This window comes from Bombina bombina, chromosome 4 (assembly GCF_027579735.1).
Source record: "Bombina bombina isolate aBomBom1 chromosome 4, aBomBom1.pri, whole genome shotgun sequence".
Classification (NCBI taxonomy): domain Eukaryota; kingdom Metazoa; phylum Chordata; class Amphibia; order Anura; family Bombinatoridae; genus Bombina; species Bombina bombina.
In genome coordinates, this window is record NC_069502.1 from 19,607,869 (window position 1) to 19,631,278 (window position 23,410).

A 23,410-nucleotide genomic window follows, 5' to 3' on the forward strand; every position below is an offset into this window, starting at 1 on the left:
GTGGCATAACAATAGGAGCAGCATCCCTAGCTGCTACTAGTAAGGAGAGTTGAGCAGTAATAGCCTCTAGCTTGGAATCCATATTCTGCAACTGTGTGGTATGGGCTCCCAACATCTGTCCCTGAAGATAAACAGCTCATGCCACCTCATCTGGCTGCATGGCCCAAGTATAATCTGATGCTCATGGGATATTCCTCAGAGCGAACTCGGCCAGTAGTCTTGTTATCCCGGTATCGAGCCGGAAAGATAGGGAATATCCCAGAGCAGAGAAAGTAAGTAAGATGAGGTAGGCGGCACTCACCACAGGCAGGACAGTCCCCAGAGACAACGGCAAACCAGTAGAATGGTCAGACAGGCAGGATTTGGCAACAGTAAAGCAGTTCAGCAGCAAAAATCAATCCAGCAATTATAGGGTTAAGAGGCAAAATAGTCAGACAGGCAGAGTTTCAGCAGCATTAAGTAATCCAGCAATTATAGTACGATCTATCACACGCAGGAGCACACAAAGTATCACCTATACTTGGGCAGTGATAGATCATACTGAACAGATTTAAATAGTGTAGGATTGGCGCCACAGCGTGAGACCGGCATCAGGGAGTGACACAGCCCTAGGCAAGGAGCAAGGAAGAAGATGTCGTGCCCCTAGCAACGGCTGGAGCAGTGCGGCATGACACTGATAAGACTTGCCTATGTGCCTAGCTGATAATTAGATTAATGTTCAATGTCTGACGTGTCATATGTTTCTACTGGTTGTACATCTTATCTTGGCTAATATTCCCAGGAGGGGACAGTCCTCCTGGAGGGGGAATAAAGTGTGTGTTTCTGATTTTAATAACCAGTTATTCTTTTAGTTTTACTTCAACCTGAGTCCCATCTCTTGTTTGGGCTGGTGTAAGCTTTCTGATTGCTGGAGGGATTTGGAGGCGGCATCTTTTGGTGGAGGTAGCCAATCGGGGTACCAGGCGATCCGTCACAATGTATTTACAATAAAAAATAACATCTTCCTCTATGCGAAGAACATGTGAAATATTTACAATAAATACACAGTAAAACATAATTAAATATTATTATAGAATAATTATTTACACACACAAACATATATACATACATATATATATATATATATATTTCCAGTAAAATACATGGTCATATACCTTTGAACCCTTATAATAATTTTTTATCAGATAGTGTTTATATGAGTGTAATTTTAAACGTTTTTATGTTATGTTTGATGCAAATTTTAACTCACTACTTTTTCAGCGAGGTTTTCAGTAACGCTAACCCGACAAGCGTAAAATGTGATTTTGTGTGTTAATTTAATCTTAATAAAAATAATTAGTTATATACGTCTTATATAAAATATAATTGTGATTTAAGATTCTTCCGTGTTTCCTTTGTCTCTATTCCAATCCATCACAATTCCTGGTAAAACATTGTCTGGCAGCTCAGGGGATTCTTAGCATTTACAAATTCATTACAGTCTATTAGAATAGCCTCAGTCCTGAAAAACTGACCTTATACATGAAATAAAAAAATGTGTATTTCGGTGTTTTAAAAAAGCACAGCTACATGAATTTTCCTTTCCTCTAGAGAAAAGAAAAAAAGAACTAATTGCAACCAATTAGATTAAAATTAACGGCAGCTCTGAACTCTGGGTTAAATATAAGCCAGGAGTTCATGGGTGCCTATTTGAAACAACTGTATACTAACATATCCAGACCTGTAGTCTGTCTTAATTGCTCTCAATATAAAAAGGATCTACCTAAAGCAAACTTCACACAACCATGGGACTCGGGCACCTATTCCAACTACAAAAGAACCTGCCCCTATGCTATTCATATATCATTTTCAATCCAAGGGATTTTACACACCCATGTTAAATCAGGGCAGACACTTTCATGTATTTGTGTATTTCTCAGTATTTTATTTTCCTTCTCTGTACACTAAGTATATTCATTTTTTGCTAGCCAATAAAGGTATCACTTATACAATTTGTTGGTTATTTTATTTAGCATTTAATGACAGCTGTGTAAATTGTTTGAATGCAGCATTTATTCACTAAACTATGAGTGTGTAACACAACCAATAAATAATTGCATATCGTTGTAAGTTAATAAATTATGTAAATCCTTCATTTCATTGTTAAATGAACATTCTGAGGATCATAGTTACACGGTTTAAACGTCTTATTTGTTAATTATTTTGTACTTTTCTTATTTTTATTTTATATAATTAAAACAAGAACTGAGCACAAAAATATTCACACTGAAAATACCATGCCACCAGCCTAGATAAGCCACAGTGATCATTAAGAGCTGAAGCACGGTGAATGTAAACATCCATAAAACATAGAAAACTATACATTGCCCAGATATAAGGTCACTGAAGGGCAACATTACTGCAGCTGAAATCACTAAATGTTATCATGTAACTGACTGTTCTTGTTCTCTGCAGGTCAGCTATGGGGCCATGGACCCCGTCTTTGACAACAAGCTTCAGTTTCCGTCCTTTCACTGCTCAGTCCCTAGTGAGAGACATCAGTATGAAGCCATCATTGAGTTATTAAAGCATTTTGGCTGGAGCTATGTTGGCTTTGTGTCTTCATCAGATGACAGTAGTCAGCGAGCCAGCATGGAGCTTGAAGCTTTACTTATTAGAAATGGGATATGTGTTGAGTTTTCTGTCTCTATAGATGAATCAAAATCTATGCATAAAGTCAATGTTCTATCTTTACATAAAATATACAAATTTAGAAGTCAAGTTGTCATATTTTATGGGAACTTATTTGTCCTTAAAGTAATTAATTCTTTTTTAAGGAATATAGAAAAAGTCTGGATTATACCGGCTGCAATTCAGGCTTCTTTTGAATTTTACAGCTCCATCTTTTTTAATGGATCTTTGATATTCCATTTACATAAAGGAGAGATTCCTGGACTAAAGAATTTCCTTCTAAACGCCAGTCCAAAAAAATATCCAGACAATGTATTTGTGAGAGAAATTGTTGAAGATTATGTGGATTGCAATTTTGAGAAAGATACAGGCATGTGTGCATACAATAGAACGGATATTTTACGTTTACTAGACCCCTCTATATATGATGTAAACAGTTTCCATCATACGTTCAGTATTTATACAGTGGTCTATGCTGTGGCTCACGCTCTACAGAACCTGTTTTTACATAAAAAACAAATGATCAGGGACTCCACCTCACAGAAAGACACGTGGCAGCCGTGGGAGGTTTGTATAATGTATTGGTTTATTGTATTAGAACAAATGCTTTAACTATATAGCTGGTAGCCACCTGTGCATGTGATCCCTACCTTGAAAGAGGGCTTCTGCTTTTTCAAAAGAGGGGGCATTTGTTCCACTGTAGTTCTCATTTAGAGGTGTTAGGACCTCTTTTAAACCCACAGTATGATAAAGGGCACCAAAAAACAGATGGGTCATCATGCGCATCCAATGCGTTATGGTATGGGGAGGAAAAATAATAATAATGATCAATTAATTATCATAAATTATCCCACATTCATTCATCACGTCTGCTAATCCATCGTTTTACTTAATATTTTACAAAAAAATGATTACACTTTGCACTTGCTAATTAATTGAAGATATTTCATTGTTAAGAACATTTTTGTAGTAAGCCCTTATACTGCAATTTTTAATTACTGTAAGTAAGAATAAATAACACAACTTTAATTTACTTTTTCAGATAAATAGTTATTTGAGGACAGTGAATTTTACAACCCCAGGAGGAGAATATATCACCTTTGACAACAAGGAAAGCCTATCAGCTCTATTTGAAATTAGAAACATTATTGTAATGCCAGATAAAAGAGTACGACAAGTTTCCGTTGGACTTTATTACCAATCTTTTGGCACTAAAAAGCTCTTCATTAATGACAGCGCCATCTGGTGGCACCCAAAGTTTGCACAGGTTTTTGGAACATATAGATATTACATAATATTTGCAGCATCATTAAATGAACAAATAAATTCAATAGATAATTGTTCATAGATTAAATGGCTATGGATATTTTTATTTATTGTACAACACTTAAGGAACTAAGGAAAATTAATGGTAAAAGTTCTCACTGATAAGCAAAGAGCACCCTGGTTTTGTCTCTTTGTTAATGAAAATTTGAGCCTTAGATCCACATTCATAAAACCTTCAACTGTATGGATGTCCTCTAAAATCAGAGTATACCCACAGATAACAATGCAAAGTTAATAATCTGTCAAACCCCAAAGAAAATATTGCAAGGATCAGACATTTTAAACTTTTTTCAAATCATTACACTGTGTGATGATATAAATGACTGTCTAGAGCCTCTTCCTGCAAGGACCTACACCTTTGTCTTGTGTACTTTTGTTGCTTATGTCATATTTCAGCTAGGTTGGCACTGATGGGGTTAAACCCATGTAAAATATAGACGTTCATGTCAATCAGGCCATAAGAGTAATAATTCCTTTACCTTGAATTTTACTTGACACAAGACACATTTTTTGATAACCTTAGGTTCTAATAGGCTACTCAGTATACTTGTGCTGAGGCAGATCTGTTCCATTGCAGGAAGTAATTTAGCTAAAGGCTTTATAAATAGGAGCCTAAATCTATGAGTTTCTGAAATGCTATATTAAAATAAAAAATAAGAGGCAGAGCCAGCCCTGAGCCTTAACGGTCGCACGATACCATAGCTCCGGCTACCTATTGCTAAAAATGATATATTTGACTGTTCAGCTCAGTGGAATCGATCATTACAGAGTGCCTGATAGCCCATAGCTCTTGCTGGAGCAGCCTGAAGATTGTGGAACATATCTATGTAAAACTACTCGACGAGATCTTGATGTGTTGTTTCCCAGGGCCCATGATGGCAGCCATCTTTTTAGCTTCACCAAGGTACTCACTCAGGAGAGAGTGGTCATTAACAGCACTCGCTAGCAACTATAAACCACTAACTATGAGGAGGCAGTGAGCTTTTATGCTAGACATACTTGGCAATGCTGGTACGGCAGCTTCTTACCAAATGAGTCTTGGACCTCCACACCGTTCTGACTGCATAAAAACAATGATGAGCTGTGAATGAATAGCAGCTTGCCTGCATCTAAAATGATAGTCTTACAATTAGACTACTCTAGCTCAGCAGCCGATTTGAAATAGCAACAAACGACTCTCAGCAGAGCGACAACACCCACGACACCAGCATGGGGACCTACAGTGAAATATAACTACCAATATATATCTTGATATCAAGGACCATCTCAGGATCCTAGCTGAAGAAGCGGAGGCACTTTTTAGCACCTAGCTGTGTTATACCCATGGTGGCTAATTATTTACCATTGAGTCAGAAGCTGCAAGACAAGAACTCGCTCTCCCAGATGGGCTGTTCTTAGCATCTGCATACCAGGTCTTTCATCTCTCCTTGAACCATTCAGTTGAGCATACCAAATTTAATGAATATGAGCAGCGACACCGACCAGCCCTCACCTCCAGCCGACATCATGGTTCTCACTGAGAGTAGACACTTCTGTATCTACAAGCCATCAGAATGGATAGTGGATAAATTACATTACAATGGCCTTCATAACGCATACCCAGCATCGCCAATCACCCAGTGCAGATAATAGAAGGTACAATCATGAAATCAAGTGCTTTGGCATCTTCCTGGCCTGCGAACTGGAGTACTCCCTGGACTGGAGATATAATGAAATGAGTATCATACAGACTGGGATTGGTAAGGCGGTCTACGGTTCATATTATCCAGGACATGCCATGACCGATATCACAGTATGTAGTAAGTTCTCCTTAGAAGTGTCTCTCCACATGAAGATGTTTTCTGATACTCTCGAGACACTTAATGATCTTGTTCTTTACTCAGGGGAATATGCTTATCTCGTTATCAGTGCGAAAGTTGGAGTAAGCTAAAAGACATAGCACATAAGTACTAGTATCATGAACGGTACTGTGATCTGTCAGCATTTAGCGCTAAGCTATATTTTTGAAATTTATTATTAATAACACTCCCTTCACCTCACCCACTTAAGTTTATTTCCCTATCTAATATCTCTCGCAATATAGGTTTCAAATTCCACTAATAACGGCACCAAGCCTGATGTCTGGAGGACCTTGAGCTGTTAATTGCTAATACTCTTTTTCTCTGTTTCACATTGACAACAGAGGAACGATTACATGCTCTCATTATACTTACATTGATTCCCAGGAGTATATAAATGGGGGGTAGCAAGCTCTTTCTCACTTGGAAGTGAATGTGTTATTATAAGCATTAACGTGTTAGATAAACCTCTGTTGCTCATCTTAAGATATGAAGTAAAGAGGCATGCTATATATATAGTGTTATAGTCTTGACATTATGCCTGTGTTCATAATCTGATACCACATTACTTAGCTCATTGCTTATATTGCTTAGTATAGTCTCAGATACCAGAGTTTTTGTTCTTAAGCACACAACTCTTAATGCAGCATACCATACGTATATGTTTAACTACTCATACAAATGATAATTGCAACCCAGTCACACTGTATATTTGTCTGTTAACTTGATTGCCTATGTGGTGTAATGCTATGATGGTACAGCCACTCACAGAAAAACATAATTTATGTAAGAACTTACCTGATAAATTCATTTCTTTCATATTGGCAAGAGTCCATGAGCTAGTGACATATGGGATATACAATCCTACCAGAAGGGGCAAAGTTTCCCAAACCTCAAAATGCCTATAAATACACCCCTCACCACACCCACAATTCAGTTTAACGAATAGCCAAGAAGTGGGGTGATAAAGAAAGGAGTAGAAAGCATCAACAAAGGAAATTTGGAAATAATTGTGCTTTATACAAAAAACATAACCACCATAAAAAGGGTGGGTCTCATGGACTCTTGCCAATATGAAAGAAATGAATTTATCAGGTAAGTTCTTACATAAATTATGTTTTCTTTCATGTAATTGGCAAGAGTTCATGAGCTAGTGACGTATGGGATAGCAGATACCCAAGATGAGGATCTCCACTCAAGAATCACTAAAGAGGGAGGGATAAAAATAAAAACAGCCATATTCCGCTGAAAAAATTAATCCACAACCCAAAAAAATAAGATTATTTTCATTTTTGAAAGAAAAAACTTAAATCAAAAGCAGAAGAAACAAACTGAAACAGCTGCCTGAAGAACTTTTCTTCCAAAAACTGCTTCCGAAGAAGCAAATACATCAGGGGCCGATCCGATATGCCGGCAACGCCAAATTTTGCGCTGGTTTGGTATCCTATATACGGCGTAACCTAGAAGTTACGCTCGTATATTTCTGCCTTTGGCCGTAGTTTTTTGACCCATAGACAGGTATACCAAACCCACGCAGTTTGGTATCCAATATACAGCGTAAGGACTTACGTGGCGAAAATGGAGAAATCTTACTCCATTTTCACCTCGCCATTGCAAGCGTAGTAAGCCTTACGCTGAGTATTGGAGACCCGTAACTCCCTAGACTGCCTGTAAAATAAAACCTAATACCTAACGCATGCGCAATGTCTATCTACCTGTCAACCGCAATCCCCCGTCGCAATCCCTAATAAAGTGTTTAACCCCTAAACCGCCGCTCCCAGACCCCGCCGCCACCTACATTAAATGTCTAACCCCCTAATGTGATCCCCTACACAGCCGCCACCTGCATTAAAATTATTAACCTCTAATGTAATCCCCCTACACCGCCACCACCTCTATTAAGATTATTACCCCCTAATGTGAGCCCCCTACCCCGCCGCCACCGATCTTAACTACATTACCCCTAATCTAATCCCCCTACCCTGCCGCCACCTATATTAAAATGATTAACCCCTAATCTAACCCCCCTACCCCGCCGCCACCTATTTTAAAATGATAAACCCCTAATCTAATCTCCTACACCGCCACCACCTATAATAAATGTATTGCCCCTTAAAATACTAAAATGTCCCTACCCTAAACTAAATTACAAATAGCCCTGAAAAGGGCCTTTTGCGGGAAATTGCCCCAAAGTAACCAGCTCTATTACCAGCCCTTAAAAAGGCCTTTTGTGGGGCATTGCCTCAAAGTAACCAGCTCTTTTACCTGTAATCTGACCCCCCTACACCGCCGCCACCTATATTAAATATATTAACCCCTAATCTAATCCCTCTACACCGCCGCCACCTATATTAAATATATTAACCCCTAATCTGACCCCCCTACACCGCTGCCACCTATATTAACTATATTAACCCTAATTATATTAGGGTTAATATAGTTATTATATTATATATATTATTAATATACACCTAGATTTAGAGTTTAGCGTTAGCCGTCAAAAGCAGCGTTAAGGGGTCCTAACGCTGCTTTTTACCGCCCGCTGGTATTTAGAGTCAGGCAAGAAAGGGTCTAACGCTCACTTTCCTACCGCGACTCCAGGCTACCGCAGATCCCCTGACGCCAATTGCGTATCCTATCTTTTCAATGGGATCTGCCTAACGCCGGTATTTGGAGTCTTGGGAGAAGTGAGCAGTAGACCCTCTACCGACAAGACTCCTACCGAAAAAAAAGTCAGTAGTTAAGAGCTTTATGGGCTAACGCGTGAATATGAAGCTCTTAACTACTGTGCTACAAAGTACACTAACACCCATAAACTACCTATGTACCCCTAAACTGAGGCCCCCCCAACTCGCCGCCACTATAAAAAAAAAATGTAACCCCTAATCTGCCGACCGGACACCGCCGCCACCTACATTATCCCTATGAACCCCTAATCTGCTGCCCCTAACATTGCCGACCCCTATATTATATTTATTTACCCCTAATCTGCCCCCCCCCCCAACGTCACCGCTACCTAACTACACTTATTAACCCCTAATCTGCCGACCGGACCTCGCTGCCACTATAATAAATGTATTAACCCCTAAACCGCTGTACTCCCGCCTCGCAAACACTATAATAAATAGTATTAACCCCTAATCTGCCCTCCCTAACATCGCCGACACCTACCTATAATTATTAACCCCTAATCTCCCGCCCACACCATCGCCGCTACTATAATAAAGTTATTAACCCCTAAACCTAACTCTAACCCTAACACCCCCCCTAACATAAATATAATTTAAATTAAACGAAATAATATTCCTAAAATTAAATAAATGAATCTTATTTAAAACTAAATACTTACCTATAAAATAAACCCTAATATAGCTACAATATAACTAATAATTACATTGTATCTATTTTAGGATTTATATTTATTTTACAGGCAATTTTGTATTTATTTTAACTAGGTACAATAGCTATTAAATAGTTAATAACTATTTAATAGCTACCTAGTTAAATTAATTAAAAAATTACATGTAAAATAAATCCCAACCTAAGTTACAATTAAACCTAACACTACACTATCATTAAATTAATTAAATAAATTACCTACAATTAGCTAAACTAAAATACAATTAAATAAACTAATCTATAATACAAAAAAAACACTAAATTACAAAAAATAAAAAAATATTACAAGAAGTTTAATCTAATTACACCTAATCTAAGCCCCCTAATAAAATAAAAAAGCCCCCCAAAATAAAAAATTCCCTACCCTATTCTAAATTACAAAAGTAATCAGCTCTATTACCAGCCCTTAAAAGGGCTTTTTTGCGGGGCATTCAAGATGGCATCCCTCGAATTCCGATTGGCTGATAGGATTTTATCAGCCAATCGGAATTAAGGTAGGAAAAATCTGATTGGCTGATTCAATCAGCCAATCAGATTGAAGTTCAATCCGATTGGCTGATCCAATCAGCCAATCAGATTGAGCTTGCATTCTATTGGCTGTTCCGATTAGCCAATAGAATGCAAGCTCAATACGATTGGTATTGAGGGTTGGAGTGGAGCTAAATTAGGCTCAACGCACCCTTTTTTGAGCCTAACGCAGCCCCTCAGACAACTCTTAATACCAGCGTTGTCTTAAGCGTACGTTGGGAAAAAAAAGCAGCGTTAGCTATGCGGGTTTTTACCGACAAAACTCTAAATCTAGGCTATAGTTAATAATTAATATAGTTATTATATTATATATATTAACCCTATCTAACCCTAACACCCCTAACTTAATTATTATTGCAATAAATCTAAATAATATTAATCTTATTAACTAAAATATTCCTATTTAAAACTAAATACTTACCTATAAAATAAACCCTAAGATAGCTACAATATAATTAATAATTACATTGTAGCTATTTTAGGGTTTATATTTATTTTACAGGTAACTTGGTATTTATTTTAACTAGGTACAATAGCTATTAAATAGTTAATAACTATTTAATAGCTACCTAGTTAAAATAATTACCAATGTACCTGTAAAATAAATCCTAACCTAAGTTACAAATACACCTACACTATCAATAAATTAAATAAACTACAATAAATTACAAAAAATAAAAGAATTTTAAGCTAATTACACCTAATCTAAGCCCCCTAATAAAATAACAAAGCCCCCCAAAATAAAAAAATGTCCCTACCCTAAACTAAATTGCAAAAAGTAATCAGCTCTATTACCAGCCCTTAAAAAAGGCTTTTGTGGGGCATTGCCCCAAAGTAATTAGCTCTTTTACCTGTGAAAAAAAGAGCAACCCCCCCATTACAACCCACCACCCACACCCCCTACTCTAAAACCCACCCTATCCCCCCTTAAAAAAACCTAAGTCTAACCCCCAAGTGCTCCTTACCTGTCCTGAAGACCCGCGGAGAAGTCTTTTTCCAGGCGGCGACCTCTTTTTGTTCCAGGAACCAGCCGGCGCGGAGCGGAGGAGTTGAAGATCGATGAACGCGGAGCTGAAGAACGTCCTCCCTGGAACTGAAGACCGGCGATGCAGGAACTGAAGATCGGCGACGCTGGAACTGAAGAACAGAGCCATGGAGCGTGGAGGATCCTCTTCATACGATCGCCGCCGTACACTGAATCAGAATTCAAGGTACGCGATTAAAAATGGCATCCCTTGAATTCCTATTGGCTGATTTGAGCCTTCAAATTCAAATCAGCCAATCGGATGAGAACTGCTTTAATTCTATTGGCTGATTTGATTAGGAATATTTTAGTTAATAAGATTAATATTATTTAGATTTATTGCAATAATAATTAAGTTAGGGGTGTTAGGGTTAGATAGGGTTAATATAGTTAATATATATAATATAATAACTATACTAATTATTAAATATATTAATAATATATATAATATAATAGCTATATTAACTTTATTAACCCTATTATAATTAGGGTTAATATAGGTGGCGGCGGTGTAGGGGGGTCAGATTAGGGGTTAATATATTTAATATAGGTGGCGGCGGTGTAGGGGGATTAGATTAGGGGTTAATATATTTAATATAGGTGGCGGTGGTGTAGGGGGGTCAGAATACAGGTAAAAGAGCTGATTACTTTGGGACAATGCCCCGCAAAGGGCCCTTTTAAGGGCTGGTAATAGAGCTGGTTACTTTGGGGCAATGCCCCGCAAAAGGCCCTTTTAAGGGCTGGCAATAGAGCTGGTTACTTTGGGGCAATTTCCCGCAAAAGGCCCTTTTCAGGGCTATTTGTAATTTAGTTTAGGGTAGGAACATTTTAGTATTTTAGGGGGTAATACATTTATTATAGGTGGCGGCAGTGTAGGGGGATTAGATTAGGGGTTAATCATTTTAAAATAGGTGGCGGCGGTGTAGGGGGCAGTGTTCATTTTGACGGCAAATTTCAATTTAGTCTTAGTTTTAGTCTTTTGACTAAAATGCCATTTTAGTTTTAGTCGTATTTTAGTCATCTGAATTGTTTTAGTTTTAGTCGACTGAATCTCCAGTAGATTTTAGTCAACTAAAATCTAAGGGGTTTAGCTAAAGTGTAATGCATTATTTAAGCATTTCTGTATCATTTGCAAACTGATTATATACTCCAGGAGTAAACATAACACCTGTTAATATTTATGGTATTAAGGTTTAAACATGCAATACAGACACAGATTTAGCCGTTGTGATATGTAACATCTTTATTAAACTTACAATTAAATAAAACCAAGTTTCATAAACAAACAGAAGTGCAACTTTAAAATATAAAAAAAAAAACCTGTAAACTGTATTGAACATATTATCCAATATAAAAACTATAACAGTTCTCTGTTAATAATTAAAACAAGTATCAAGTAACTCAACACAACAAAAAGTTTCTGCAGCTAGCAGAGACACAGCATAACTTAAACCCATATCCGTGGGTTATGCTTATTTCTATAGGAAGAATCAATTGATCACAGATTCGAAAAAGGTTCGGCAACAATATTAGCGCTGCTCTAGAACTTCCAAACTCATTATATACTCCTTGAATAAAGGTTTATTAACCTCTTTTTATTAATGGTATTAAGTTTTGAACATGCAATACAGATTTAACAGATTTAACTGTTGTGGTATATAACATGTCTTTATCTTAAAATTTAATAAATTCCAGTAATTGGATATGGATTGATTATATTTGTCAGCAAATTTTGATTTAGTTTTAGTCATAGTCTTTTGACTAAAATGCCATTTTAGTTTTAGTCGTATTTTAGTCATCGGAATTTCTTTAGTTTTATAGTCATTTTAGTCTAGTTTTAGTCGACGAAATTAACACTGGTAGGGGGATTAGATTAGGGGTTAATCATTTTAAAATAGGTGGCAGCGCAGAAGGGGGATTAGATAAGGGGTTAATCATTTTAAAATAGGTAGCAGCGGGGTAGAGGGATTAGATTAGGGATTAATCATTTTAATATAAGTGGCGGGGTAAGGGGATTAGATTAGGGGGTAATGTAGTTAAAATAGGTGGTGGCGGGGTAGGGGGCTCACATTAGGGGCTAATAATTTTAATATAGGTGCCGGCGGTGTAGGGGGATCATATTAGGGGGTTAGACATTTAATGTAGGTGGTGGCGGTGTAGGGGGATTAGGGGTTAATATATTTAATAGAGGTGGCGGCGGTGTAAGGGGGTCAGATTAGGGGGTAGTACATATAATGTAGGTGGCAGTGGGGTAGGGGGCTAACATTAGGGGTTAACATAGTTAAAATAGGTGGCGACGGTATAGGGGGATCACATTAGGGGGTAATATATATAATGTAGCTTGCGGCGGTTTAGGGGTTAATATATTTATTGTTAGGAGTGAGAGGGGGGATTGCGGATAGAGGGGTATACGTGTCGGGCTATGTTTGGGAGGCATGTTAGACAGTTATGGGAGATTTAATATTTTAGTCATTTTTTTTTTAGGCGGCGGCAGTTTCTAAAGTGCCGTAAGTCACTGGCGACTCCAGAAATTTGGACTTACGCCGTATATGAGATAGCTCGAGTTGCCAGCTGAAACTACGGGCAGCGCAGGTTTCCACGCTTGCGCCGAAACCTGCGCCGTATATCGGATCGCGCCCCCAAATGGTAGAATTTAGTAAATGTATGCAAAGAGGACCAATTTGCCGCTTTGTAAATCTGATCAACTGAAGCTTCATTCTTAAAAGCCCACAAAGGGGAGACTGATCTAGTAGAATGAGCTGTAATTCTCTGAGGCGGGGCCTGACCCGACTCCAAATAAGCTTGATGAATCAAAAGTTTCAACCAAGAAGCCATGGAAATAGCTGAAGCCTTCTGACCTTTCCTAGTACCAGAAAATAAAACAAATAGACTGGAAGTCTTCCTGAAATCTTTAGTAGCTTCCACATAATATTTCAAAGCTCTTACCACATCCAAAGACTGTAAGGATCTTTCCAAAGAATTCTTAGGATTAGGACACAAGGAAGGGACAACAATTTCTCGACTAATGTTGTTAGAATTCACAAACTTAGGTAAAAATTGAAAAGAAGTCCGCAAAACTGCCTTATCCTGATGAAAAATCAGAAAAGAAGACTCACAAGAAAGAGCAGATAACTCAGAAAGTCTTCTAGCAGAAGAGATGGCCAAAAGGAAAAACACTTTCCAAGAAAGTAGTTTAATGTCCAAAGAATGCATAGGTTCAAATGGAGGAGCCTGTAAAGCCTTCAGAACCAAATTAAGACTCCAAGGAGGAGATATTGATTTAATGACAGGCTTAATATGAACTAAAGCCTGTGCAAAACAGTGTATATCAGGAAGTATAGCAATCTTTCTGTAAAATAAAACAGAAAGAGCGGAGATTGGTCCTTTCAAGGAACTTGCAGACAATCCCTTATCGAAACCATCCTGAAGAAACTGTAAAATTCTAGGAATTCTAAAAGAATGCCAGGAGAAATTATGAGAAGAACACCATGAAATGTAAGTCTTCCAAACTCTATAATAAATCTTTCTAGAGACAGATTTACGAGCTTGTAACATAGTATTAATCACAGAGTCAGAGAAACCTCTATGACTTAGTACTAAGCGTTCAATTTCCATACCTTCAAATTTAATGATTTCAGATCCTGATGGAAAAACGGACCTTGAGATAGTAGGTCTGGCCGTAACGGAAGTGGCCAAGGTTGGCAACTGGACTTCCAAACCAGATCCGCATACCAAAACCTGTGTGGCCATCCTGGAGCCACCAGCAACACAAATGATTGTTCCATGATGATTTTAGAGATTACTCTTGGAAGGAGAACTAGAGGCGGGAAAATGTAAGCAGGATGATAACACCAAGGAAGTGTCAGCGCATCCACTGCTTCCGCCTGAACATCCCTGGATCTGGACAGGTATCTGGGAAGTTTCTTTTTAAGATGAGAGGCCATGAGATCTATCTCTGGAAGACCCCACATCTGAACAATCTGAGAAAACACATCTGGATGGAGAGACCACTCCCCTGGATATAAAGTCTGGCGGCTGAGATAATCCGCCTCCCAATTGTCTACGCCTGGGATATGCACCACAGAGATTAGTCAAGAGCTGTATTCCGCCCAAACAAGTATCCGAGATACTTCTTTCATAGCTTGGGGACTGTGAGTCCCACCCTGATGATGCCACTGTTGTGATATTGTCTGTCTGAAAACAAATGAACGGTTCTCTCTTCAACAGAGGCCAAAACTGAAGAGCTCTAAGAATTGCACAGAGTTCTAAAATATTTATTGGTAATCTCGCCTCTTGAAATTTCCAAACCCCTTGTGCCGTCAGAGATCCCAAAACAGTTCCCCAACCTGAAAGACTCGCATCTGTTGTGATCACAGTCTAGGTTGGCCAAACAAAAGAAGCCCCTTGAACTAAACAATGGTGATCTATCCACCATGTCAGAGAGTGTGGTACATTGGGATTTAAGGATATTAATTGTGATATCTTTGTATAATTCCTGCACCATTGATTCAGCATACAAAGCTGTAGAGGTCTCATGTGAAAATGAGCAAAGGGGATCACGTCCGATGCTGCAGTCATGAGACCTAAAACTTCCATGCACATAGCCACTGAAGGGAATGACTGAGACTGAAGGTGCCGGCAGGCTGCAACCCATTTTAAACGTCTCTTGTCATGGACACTGAATCTATCTGGAAGCCTAAAAAGGTGACCCATGTCTGAGGAGTCAATAAACTTTTTGGTAAATTGATCCTCCAACCATGTTTCCGAAGAAACAACACTAGCTGATTCGTGTGAGATTCTGCAGTACGTAAAGACTGAACTAGTACCAAGATATCATCCAAATAAGGAAACACCGCAATACCCTGTTCTCTGATTACAGAGAGTAGGGCAGGGCACCCAGAACCTTTGAAAAGATTTTTGGAGCTGTTGCTAGGCCAAATGGAAGAGCAACAAATTGGTAATGCTTGTTTAGAAAAGAAACTGATAATGTTCTGGATGAATCGGAATATGAAGGTATGCATCCTTCAAGTCTATTGTGGACATATAATGTTCATGCTGAACAAAAGGCAGAATAGTCCTTATAGTCACCATCTGGAAAGTTGGTACGCTTACATAACGATTCAAAATTTTCAGATCCAGAACTGGTCTGAATAAATTTTCATTCTTTGGGACAATGAATAGATTTGAATAAAACCCCAAACCTTGTTCCTGAAGAGGAACTGGCATGATTACCCCTGAAGACTTCAGGTCTGAAACACACTTCAGGAAAGCCTGAGCTTTTACTGGATTTGCTGGGATACGTGAGAGAACAAATCTTTTCACAGGAGGTCTTACTCTGAATCCTATTCGATAACCTTGAGAGACAATGCTCTGAATCCATTGATTTTGGACAGATTTTATCCAAATATCCTTGAAAAACCTTAATCTGCCCCCTACCAGCTGAGCTGGAATGAGTGCAGCACCTTCATGCGGACTTAGGGGCTGACTTTGGTTTCCTAAATGTCTTGGATTTATTCCAATTTGAGGAAGGCTTCCAATTGGAAGTAGATTCCTTGTGGGGAGGATTGAGTTTTTGTTCCTTATTCTGACCAAAGGAACGAAAACGGTTAGAAGCCTTAGATTTACCCATAGGTTTTTTATCTTGAGGCAGAAAAACGCCCTTTCCCCCAGTGACAGTTAAAATAACTGAGAACCAAATAAATTATTACCTTGAAAAGAAAGAGATAGTAATCTAGATTTAGATGTCATATCAGCATTCCAAGATTTAAGCCACAAAGCTCTTCTAGCTAATATAGCTAAAGACATGGATCTAACATCAATTTTGATAATATCAAAAATGGCATCACAAATAAAATGATTAGCATATTGCAGTAAGCAAATAATGCTAGATAAGTCAGAATCCAATTCCTGTTGCGCTAAATTCTCCAACCAGAAAGTTGATGCAGCCGCAACATCAGCCAAAGAAATTGCAGGTCTGAGAAGATGACCTGAATATAAAAAGGCCTTCCTTAGATAAGATTCAAGCTTCCTATCTAAAGGATCCTTAAAGGAAGTACTATCTTCCATAGGAATAGTGGTACGTTTAGCAAGAGTAGAAATAGCCCCATCAACTTTGGGGATTTTTTCCCAAAACTCTATGGATTTTGCTGGTAAAGGATACAATTTTTTAAACCTTGATGAAGGAATAAAAGAAGTACCTGGCTTATTCCATTCCTTAGAAATCATATCAGAAATAGCCTCAGGAATAGGAAAAACCCCTGGAGAAACCACAGGAGGTTTAAAAACAGAATTTAAACGTTTATTAGACTGAAAGTCAATAGGACTGGTTACCTCAATATACAAAGTAATTAACACTTCTTTTAATAAAGAACGCATATACTCTATTTTAAATAAATAAGTAGATTTGTCAGTATCAATGTCTGAGGTAGGATCTTCTGTATCAGATAGATCCTCATCAGAAGAGGATAAATTATTATGTTGTTGGTCATTTGAAATTTCATCAGCTAAATGAGAAGTTTTAAAAGACCTTTTACGTTTATTAGAAGGTGGAAATGCAGACAAAGCCTTCAGAATAGAATCAGAAACAAATTCTTTAAAATTTACAGGTATATCATGTACATTAGAAGTTGAAGGAACTGCAACTGGCAATGTACTATTACTGATAGAAACACTATCTGCATGTAAAAGTTTATCATAACAACTATTACAAATGACATTCAGCAAAATAATTTCTACACTTTTACAACAAATGCACTTAGCTTTGGTAGAACCGATGTCAGGCAGCAATGTTCCAGCAGAAACTTCTGAGGCAGGATCATATTGAGACATCTTGCACAATGTAAGAGAAAAAACAACATATAAAGCAAAATTATCTATTTCCTTATATAACAGTTTCAGGAATGGGAAAAAATGCAAATAGCATTGCCCTCTGATAGAGAAAAAGGCAAGAGGCAAACATCAATGGGGTACTGAAAAAATTAAAAAGTTTGGCGCCAAGTATGATGCACAAAGTAACTTAAACTTTTTTGGCGCCAAAAATAACCGCAAATGACACATTCGCATCACTAATGACGCAACCGTGTGAAAGGTCTCAGTGTCGGACGCCGGAAATGACAAAGTTGCGTCATAGACGTATTTTTTCGCACCAAAAATATTTTCGCGCCGAGAATGACGCAATAAAGTTTAGCATTTGACACACCCGCGGGCCTAATAGTGCCAAATATGAAACTGACAGTCTGCAGAAGGAAATTAATGAACCTGACTCATGGCAAATATTAGTACAATACATATATTTAGAACTTTATATAAATGCATAAAGTGCCAAACCATAGCTGAGGTGTCTTAAGAAATAAAAAACATACTTACCAAAAGACACCCATCCACGTATAGCAGATAGCCAAACCAGTACTAAAACAGTTATCAGTAGAGGTAATGGTAAATTGAGAGTATATCATCGATCTGAAAAGGGAGGTAGGAGATGAATCTCTACGACCGATAACAGAGAACCTATGAAATAGACCCCCGTTAGGGATATCATAGTATTCAATAAGTGATACTCCCTTCACGTCCCTCTGACATTCACTGTACTCTGAGAGTAATCGGGCTTCAACAATGCTGAGAAGCGCATATCAATGTAGAAATCTTAGCACAAACTTCACCACCTCCATAGGAGGCAAAGTTTGTAAAAACTGAATTGTGGGTGTGGTGAGGGGTGTATTTATAGGCATTTTGGGAAACTTTGCCCCTCCTGGTAGGATTGTATATCCCATATGTCACTAGCTCATGGACTCTTGCCAATTACATGAAAGAAATGGATGTATCTGAAATGTTTGATATCTCTAGTATTCCCTGCATTCGTATCACTATGCTCACTGGCCTGTAGACATGCTCTCACTACATGGGCTCACTTGTTGAGTATCTCATAGTTGGCAGCCATTATATGGTCCTTTCACATTGTACCAGAAACGTTCTTCATACAGGGGCTCTACTATTATCATGGCATTAACTTTCAGTTATTATGGTAGAGATTTCTATAAGACAAGTGCTATACATATCTACAGACCACTAACTACATTAATTTACTAATGCCTTATCAAATACCTAGCACAAAGGCAAAAATTGGGGTGATTCCAATACACCTGTCCCTTACTGAACTACTAAGCTATTATCATTCCATTCTTTGAGTAACTAGATCTGTACCCAATATGTTGCCTGAAACCCCTGCTGAGTCACTGCTCTCCCATATAAAATTATATTTGTCCCATGGCAAACTTCATAACTGTGACACTACTGTATCTCTGTTTCTCTCAGACACGCCCCCCCCCCCGACCTCCCCCTTTCCAATTTTAGAGCAGCTCTTGTTCTGCTGATTTACCCTTTCCTAAACTCACAACATAAATATTATTATATGCTCAATGTACAAATCACTTCATGAGGCCCAAGAGTGGTCCATCTGTAACTACCATTAGTTATGAGTCTCGTGAGCTAGTAGGTCCAAAAGTGACCAGCTCAGTAGTTACCACATTATCATTATTATCATATATAACGAAAAGAGATATCATAATATGTCCGGTTGCACTATTATTTCTGCTTTATATAGATAGATTGCAGCCAGAAAAGTGAACTTGTCTCAGACGTACTTAGGTGTGTTGTAGTGAGCTGCCTTTTTAGCCATAATTACGCTGGATCGTTACATATCATGAGATTAACATAGCTACATGAAGGTACAATCCTATACTCATACATACTATTTTATCGAAAGTGATCCAAAAGCTAGTCACTCAGGATGTACATAGGAGCCTTACTATAGTATAACCTAGCCAGCCTTCTCAATCCCTACTTAAACCTGAAAGTTCACCATATGCTATGTTCATATTGTTTTTATTACTTTTCTTACTTGTAACTGGACTCTTATTATTGTGTTATCTTTAAATATCTCAATAAAAAAAAATGTATTAAACTTGCACGGTTTAAGCACAAAAAAACCCTAATTTAAATCATTTATTGTCAGAGTTACCCACTCTTCCTTGTTTCTTGAAGTGCAGGCCTGTTTCTGGCTTCTCTTGCAGTGTTTCTGACACTGTGTGTTCCTCCCACACAACCTCTTATGGGCAAACTTGTGAACATCAGCACTCTGCAACTACTGTCAACTTCCTGTCTCACAGGGATGATGTAACGCCTGTTTACTGTATAACCATCGCCCTGTCCACTCTGTCTCCACCTTTGCGTGAGTCCAGATTTACCAAGTGCACTTCTGTTTATTGTTCTCATTGTCTGTGTTGACCCTGGCTTTGGCTGGCCTTGTTCCTGACTCCAGCTAATGTATCTGTTGTTTCTGCTGTGTTCCCTGACCCAGTTGACTACCTGCTTTGGCATCTGACCCCTGGCTTAGTACTGACTACATTCTGGATATACCTATTGTTGTTTTTCATTTTGTTTATTGTTAATTTTAATAATCTATTATTTAAACAGCCTCATGGGAGCTACTGTCGTTTCCAAGCTTGATCTAAGGGGTGCATATAATCTCATGACGATCAAGTAGGGCCACGAGTGGAAGACAGCATTTAACACCAGGAGCAGTCATTGCAAGTATCTGGTAATGCCCTTTGGATCGTGCAATGCACCCGCTGTCTTTAGGGAGTTCATCAATAATGTCCTCTGCAACATGTTACAACAATGTGTGGTACTCTATTTAGATAATATTTTATTACTCTCCTTCTCCTTTAATTTTAACCTTCTGGACATCAGAAGCATTCTCCAATGTTAACATGAGAATGGGGTTTTCTGTATTTTCCACCAATCCCAGGTTACCTTTTTGTGCTATGTTTTCTCCTCTGAGGGGTTTTTCATGGTTACGCAGGTGTCAGCTGTTTTACAATGGACTCATCCTGCTAGCCTCTGCTCCATCCATTATTTCCTTGGTTTTGCCAACTATTATCGAAAATGTATCAGAAAATGTTCCTCTCCAGTAAAACCTATCACTGACCTGATTAAGAAAGACAGTGATCTACACCATTGGTCTTCCGCTGCTATTAAGGCTTTCGAAGCTCTTAAGTCTGCTTTTGCTACCGCTCTGATACTGTCTCACCCCAACCCTGCCTTACCTTTTATCCTTGAGGTTGAAGCATCTGAGACAAGAGTAGGCACCCTCTTGTCTTAACATCCTATGCCAGATGGATCCCTACACCCTTGCATGATCTATTCCATAAAGCTATCTCCAGCAGAATTCAATTTTGAGATTGGAGATAGAGAATTATTGGTTATAATTCAAGACATTTGCTTGAAGATACTACCGTTCTTGTTATTATTCATCATAAGAACTTAACATGATGGGCTCCTGTTTCTTTCATGATTCAATTATTTAGTCTCGTATTTGCCCGGCTCATAAAATTTGTAGGCTAATGCATTGTCTCATCAATTTTCTGAGTTGTCCATGGAAGACTCCGTGCCTATTCTGGTTATTCCTCCAGATTATATCCTGGCTACTATCCACCCTAATTTAACCTCTCCCTTGGGAGACCAGATTCTGTGCACTCAACCTATGGCTCCTCCTGATAATTTGAGCATTATACTATTGCAAACCTACTATAACTCCAAAATTGCTGCTCACCCTGGTAAAAATCATATGACTTGTGCCATTTCCATACTGATGTCACTGCTTATGTGGCTGCCTGTTAATTTGTGCCCAAAGCAATTCCCCTCTGCACCTTCCTGTGGACCTACTTCAACCTGTTCCTAATGTGGGAACACCCTTATGGGACACCTAGCCATGGACTTTATCATTATACCATTATCCTCATGGTTGTCAACTGTTTTTCCAAAATATCCCATTGCATACCATTAAAAAAGTTGCCCACAATATTCCTAAGGAGATAGTTTTGGAATGGGGTAGCAAGTTTGTCTCTAGGTTCTGGCAGGCCATTTGCACTCAGTTCTCGCCTTCTCCTTTGCCTACCATCTACAGTCTAATTGTGCCGCTGAGTGGTCCAACCAGGCCCCTCCGCTGCTATGTTTCAGACCACCATGAAAATTGGGCTGATCTGCTACCCTGGGTAGAGTTTGCTAGGAACAATGCAAACAACTCGTCCTCCCAAATGTCCCCCCATTCATGGCCATTTGTGGGTTTCAGCCATCTGTGTTACCCAATTCATTTATGCCTCAGAACATTCCGGCTTTGGATGATCATCTTCGGGTGCTCCACTTCACATGGATACAGATTCAGAATTCCTTTCATGCCTCTATGCATTGCCAAAAGCTTCAGGCGGATCGAAGGCATCTTCACGCTCCTTCCTACTAGGTCAGGGAGAGAGAGTGATTGTCTTCCTGTAACCTACATGGGGCCTTTTCATATTTTCCATAAGGTTAAACTGGTTGCCTACACCCTTGATCTCCCTGCTAGCATGTGTATCTCCGTTTTCAATGTATCGCTCCTTAAGCTGCTAGTGTGCAATTGTTACACTACAGATCCCTCTCTTCAAATTCCAGTTGGCAACAATGAGGAGTACAAAATATGTAACATCCTCAACTCCCATCTTCCTGACATTGATAGACAGCTTGTCTCTGAGCACATTTCACCTGTGATGATGAATTAAGATTCTGCTACTTTTCTATGAAGATAAAAAAGCAGCAAACAGTGCCCTGATACTGATTTGATATCACATGTTCTAGGACATGTAAATCTTTTTTAAATTATTCAAATGTTTTGTTTTAACAGGAAGTCATGAGATACATGACTGTACGGAACCACTTACTGCAAGTCCCATGCTTTTTCTTGTGTACTTTAGTTTCATGTTTGGGATTGGCATTCATGGGCTTTTAAAGGGATACCCCAAAAAAGTATATGTGTGCTTGTATGCGCATTGAGTGTGTATTTGTGCTTGTATGCGCATTGAGTGTGTATTTGTGCTTGTATGCGCATTGAGTGTGTATTTGTGCTTGTATGCGCATTGAGTGTGTATTTGTGCTTGTATGCGCATTGAGTGTCAGAGGCGTAACTAGAAACCACAGGGCCCAGGTGCAAGAATCTGCCCCCCCCCCTCCAAAAAAAGATGAATTTAATACATTTTTTTTACATTTAACACAGAAAAAAAAATGTGAATCAGATTACATGTCTGCAAAAGGAGGTACCCTGTGCCCACAGTCTGTGAGATGGTCTTACCCCCTATTACTGTATATAGTGACACTATTTAACCCCCCAGTACTGTATATAGTGAGTTAGTGACACAGTCTGTAATCTGCCGGTGAGAGGGCTGGCCTGACCCTACCCGCCCAGTACTTTATAAAGTGACCACAGTAGTTAGTGACATGGTCCATCCCCCCATACCGTATATAGTGATACTGTATAGTGACACTGTTTACCCCCCCCCCCCCATGCTGTAGTAACAAGGTCTGTAATTTGCTGGTTCCACAAACATACACAAACACACATACATGCATAAATACACACACAGTCACATACATACATACATACACACACACACATACACACATACACACACATACACACACACACACACACACACACACCATACACACACATATAAACACACATACATGCATAAATACACACACAGTCACACACATACACACACACACCATACACACACATAAACACACATACATGCAT

The 23,410-nt window shown here is 38.7% G+C and overlaps 1 protein-coding gene across 1 annotated transcript in view; it reads left to right on the forward strand.

Moving 5' to 3' along the window:
- The window catches only part of LOC128656802 (vomeronasal type-2 receptor 26-like), a 60,255-nt gene that overhangs the window by 6,185 nt on the left and 30,660 nt on the right, over positions 1 to 23,410 (forward strand). Inside the window, exon 2 of the mRNA XM_053710961.1 lies at positions 2,455 to 3,237. Within this exon, the coding sequence (XP_053566936.1) occupies positions 2,455 to 3,237 (783 nt within the window). The remainder of the gene's footprint in view (positions 1 to 2,454; positions 3,238 to 23,410) is intronic.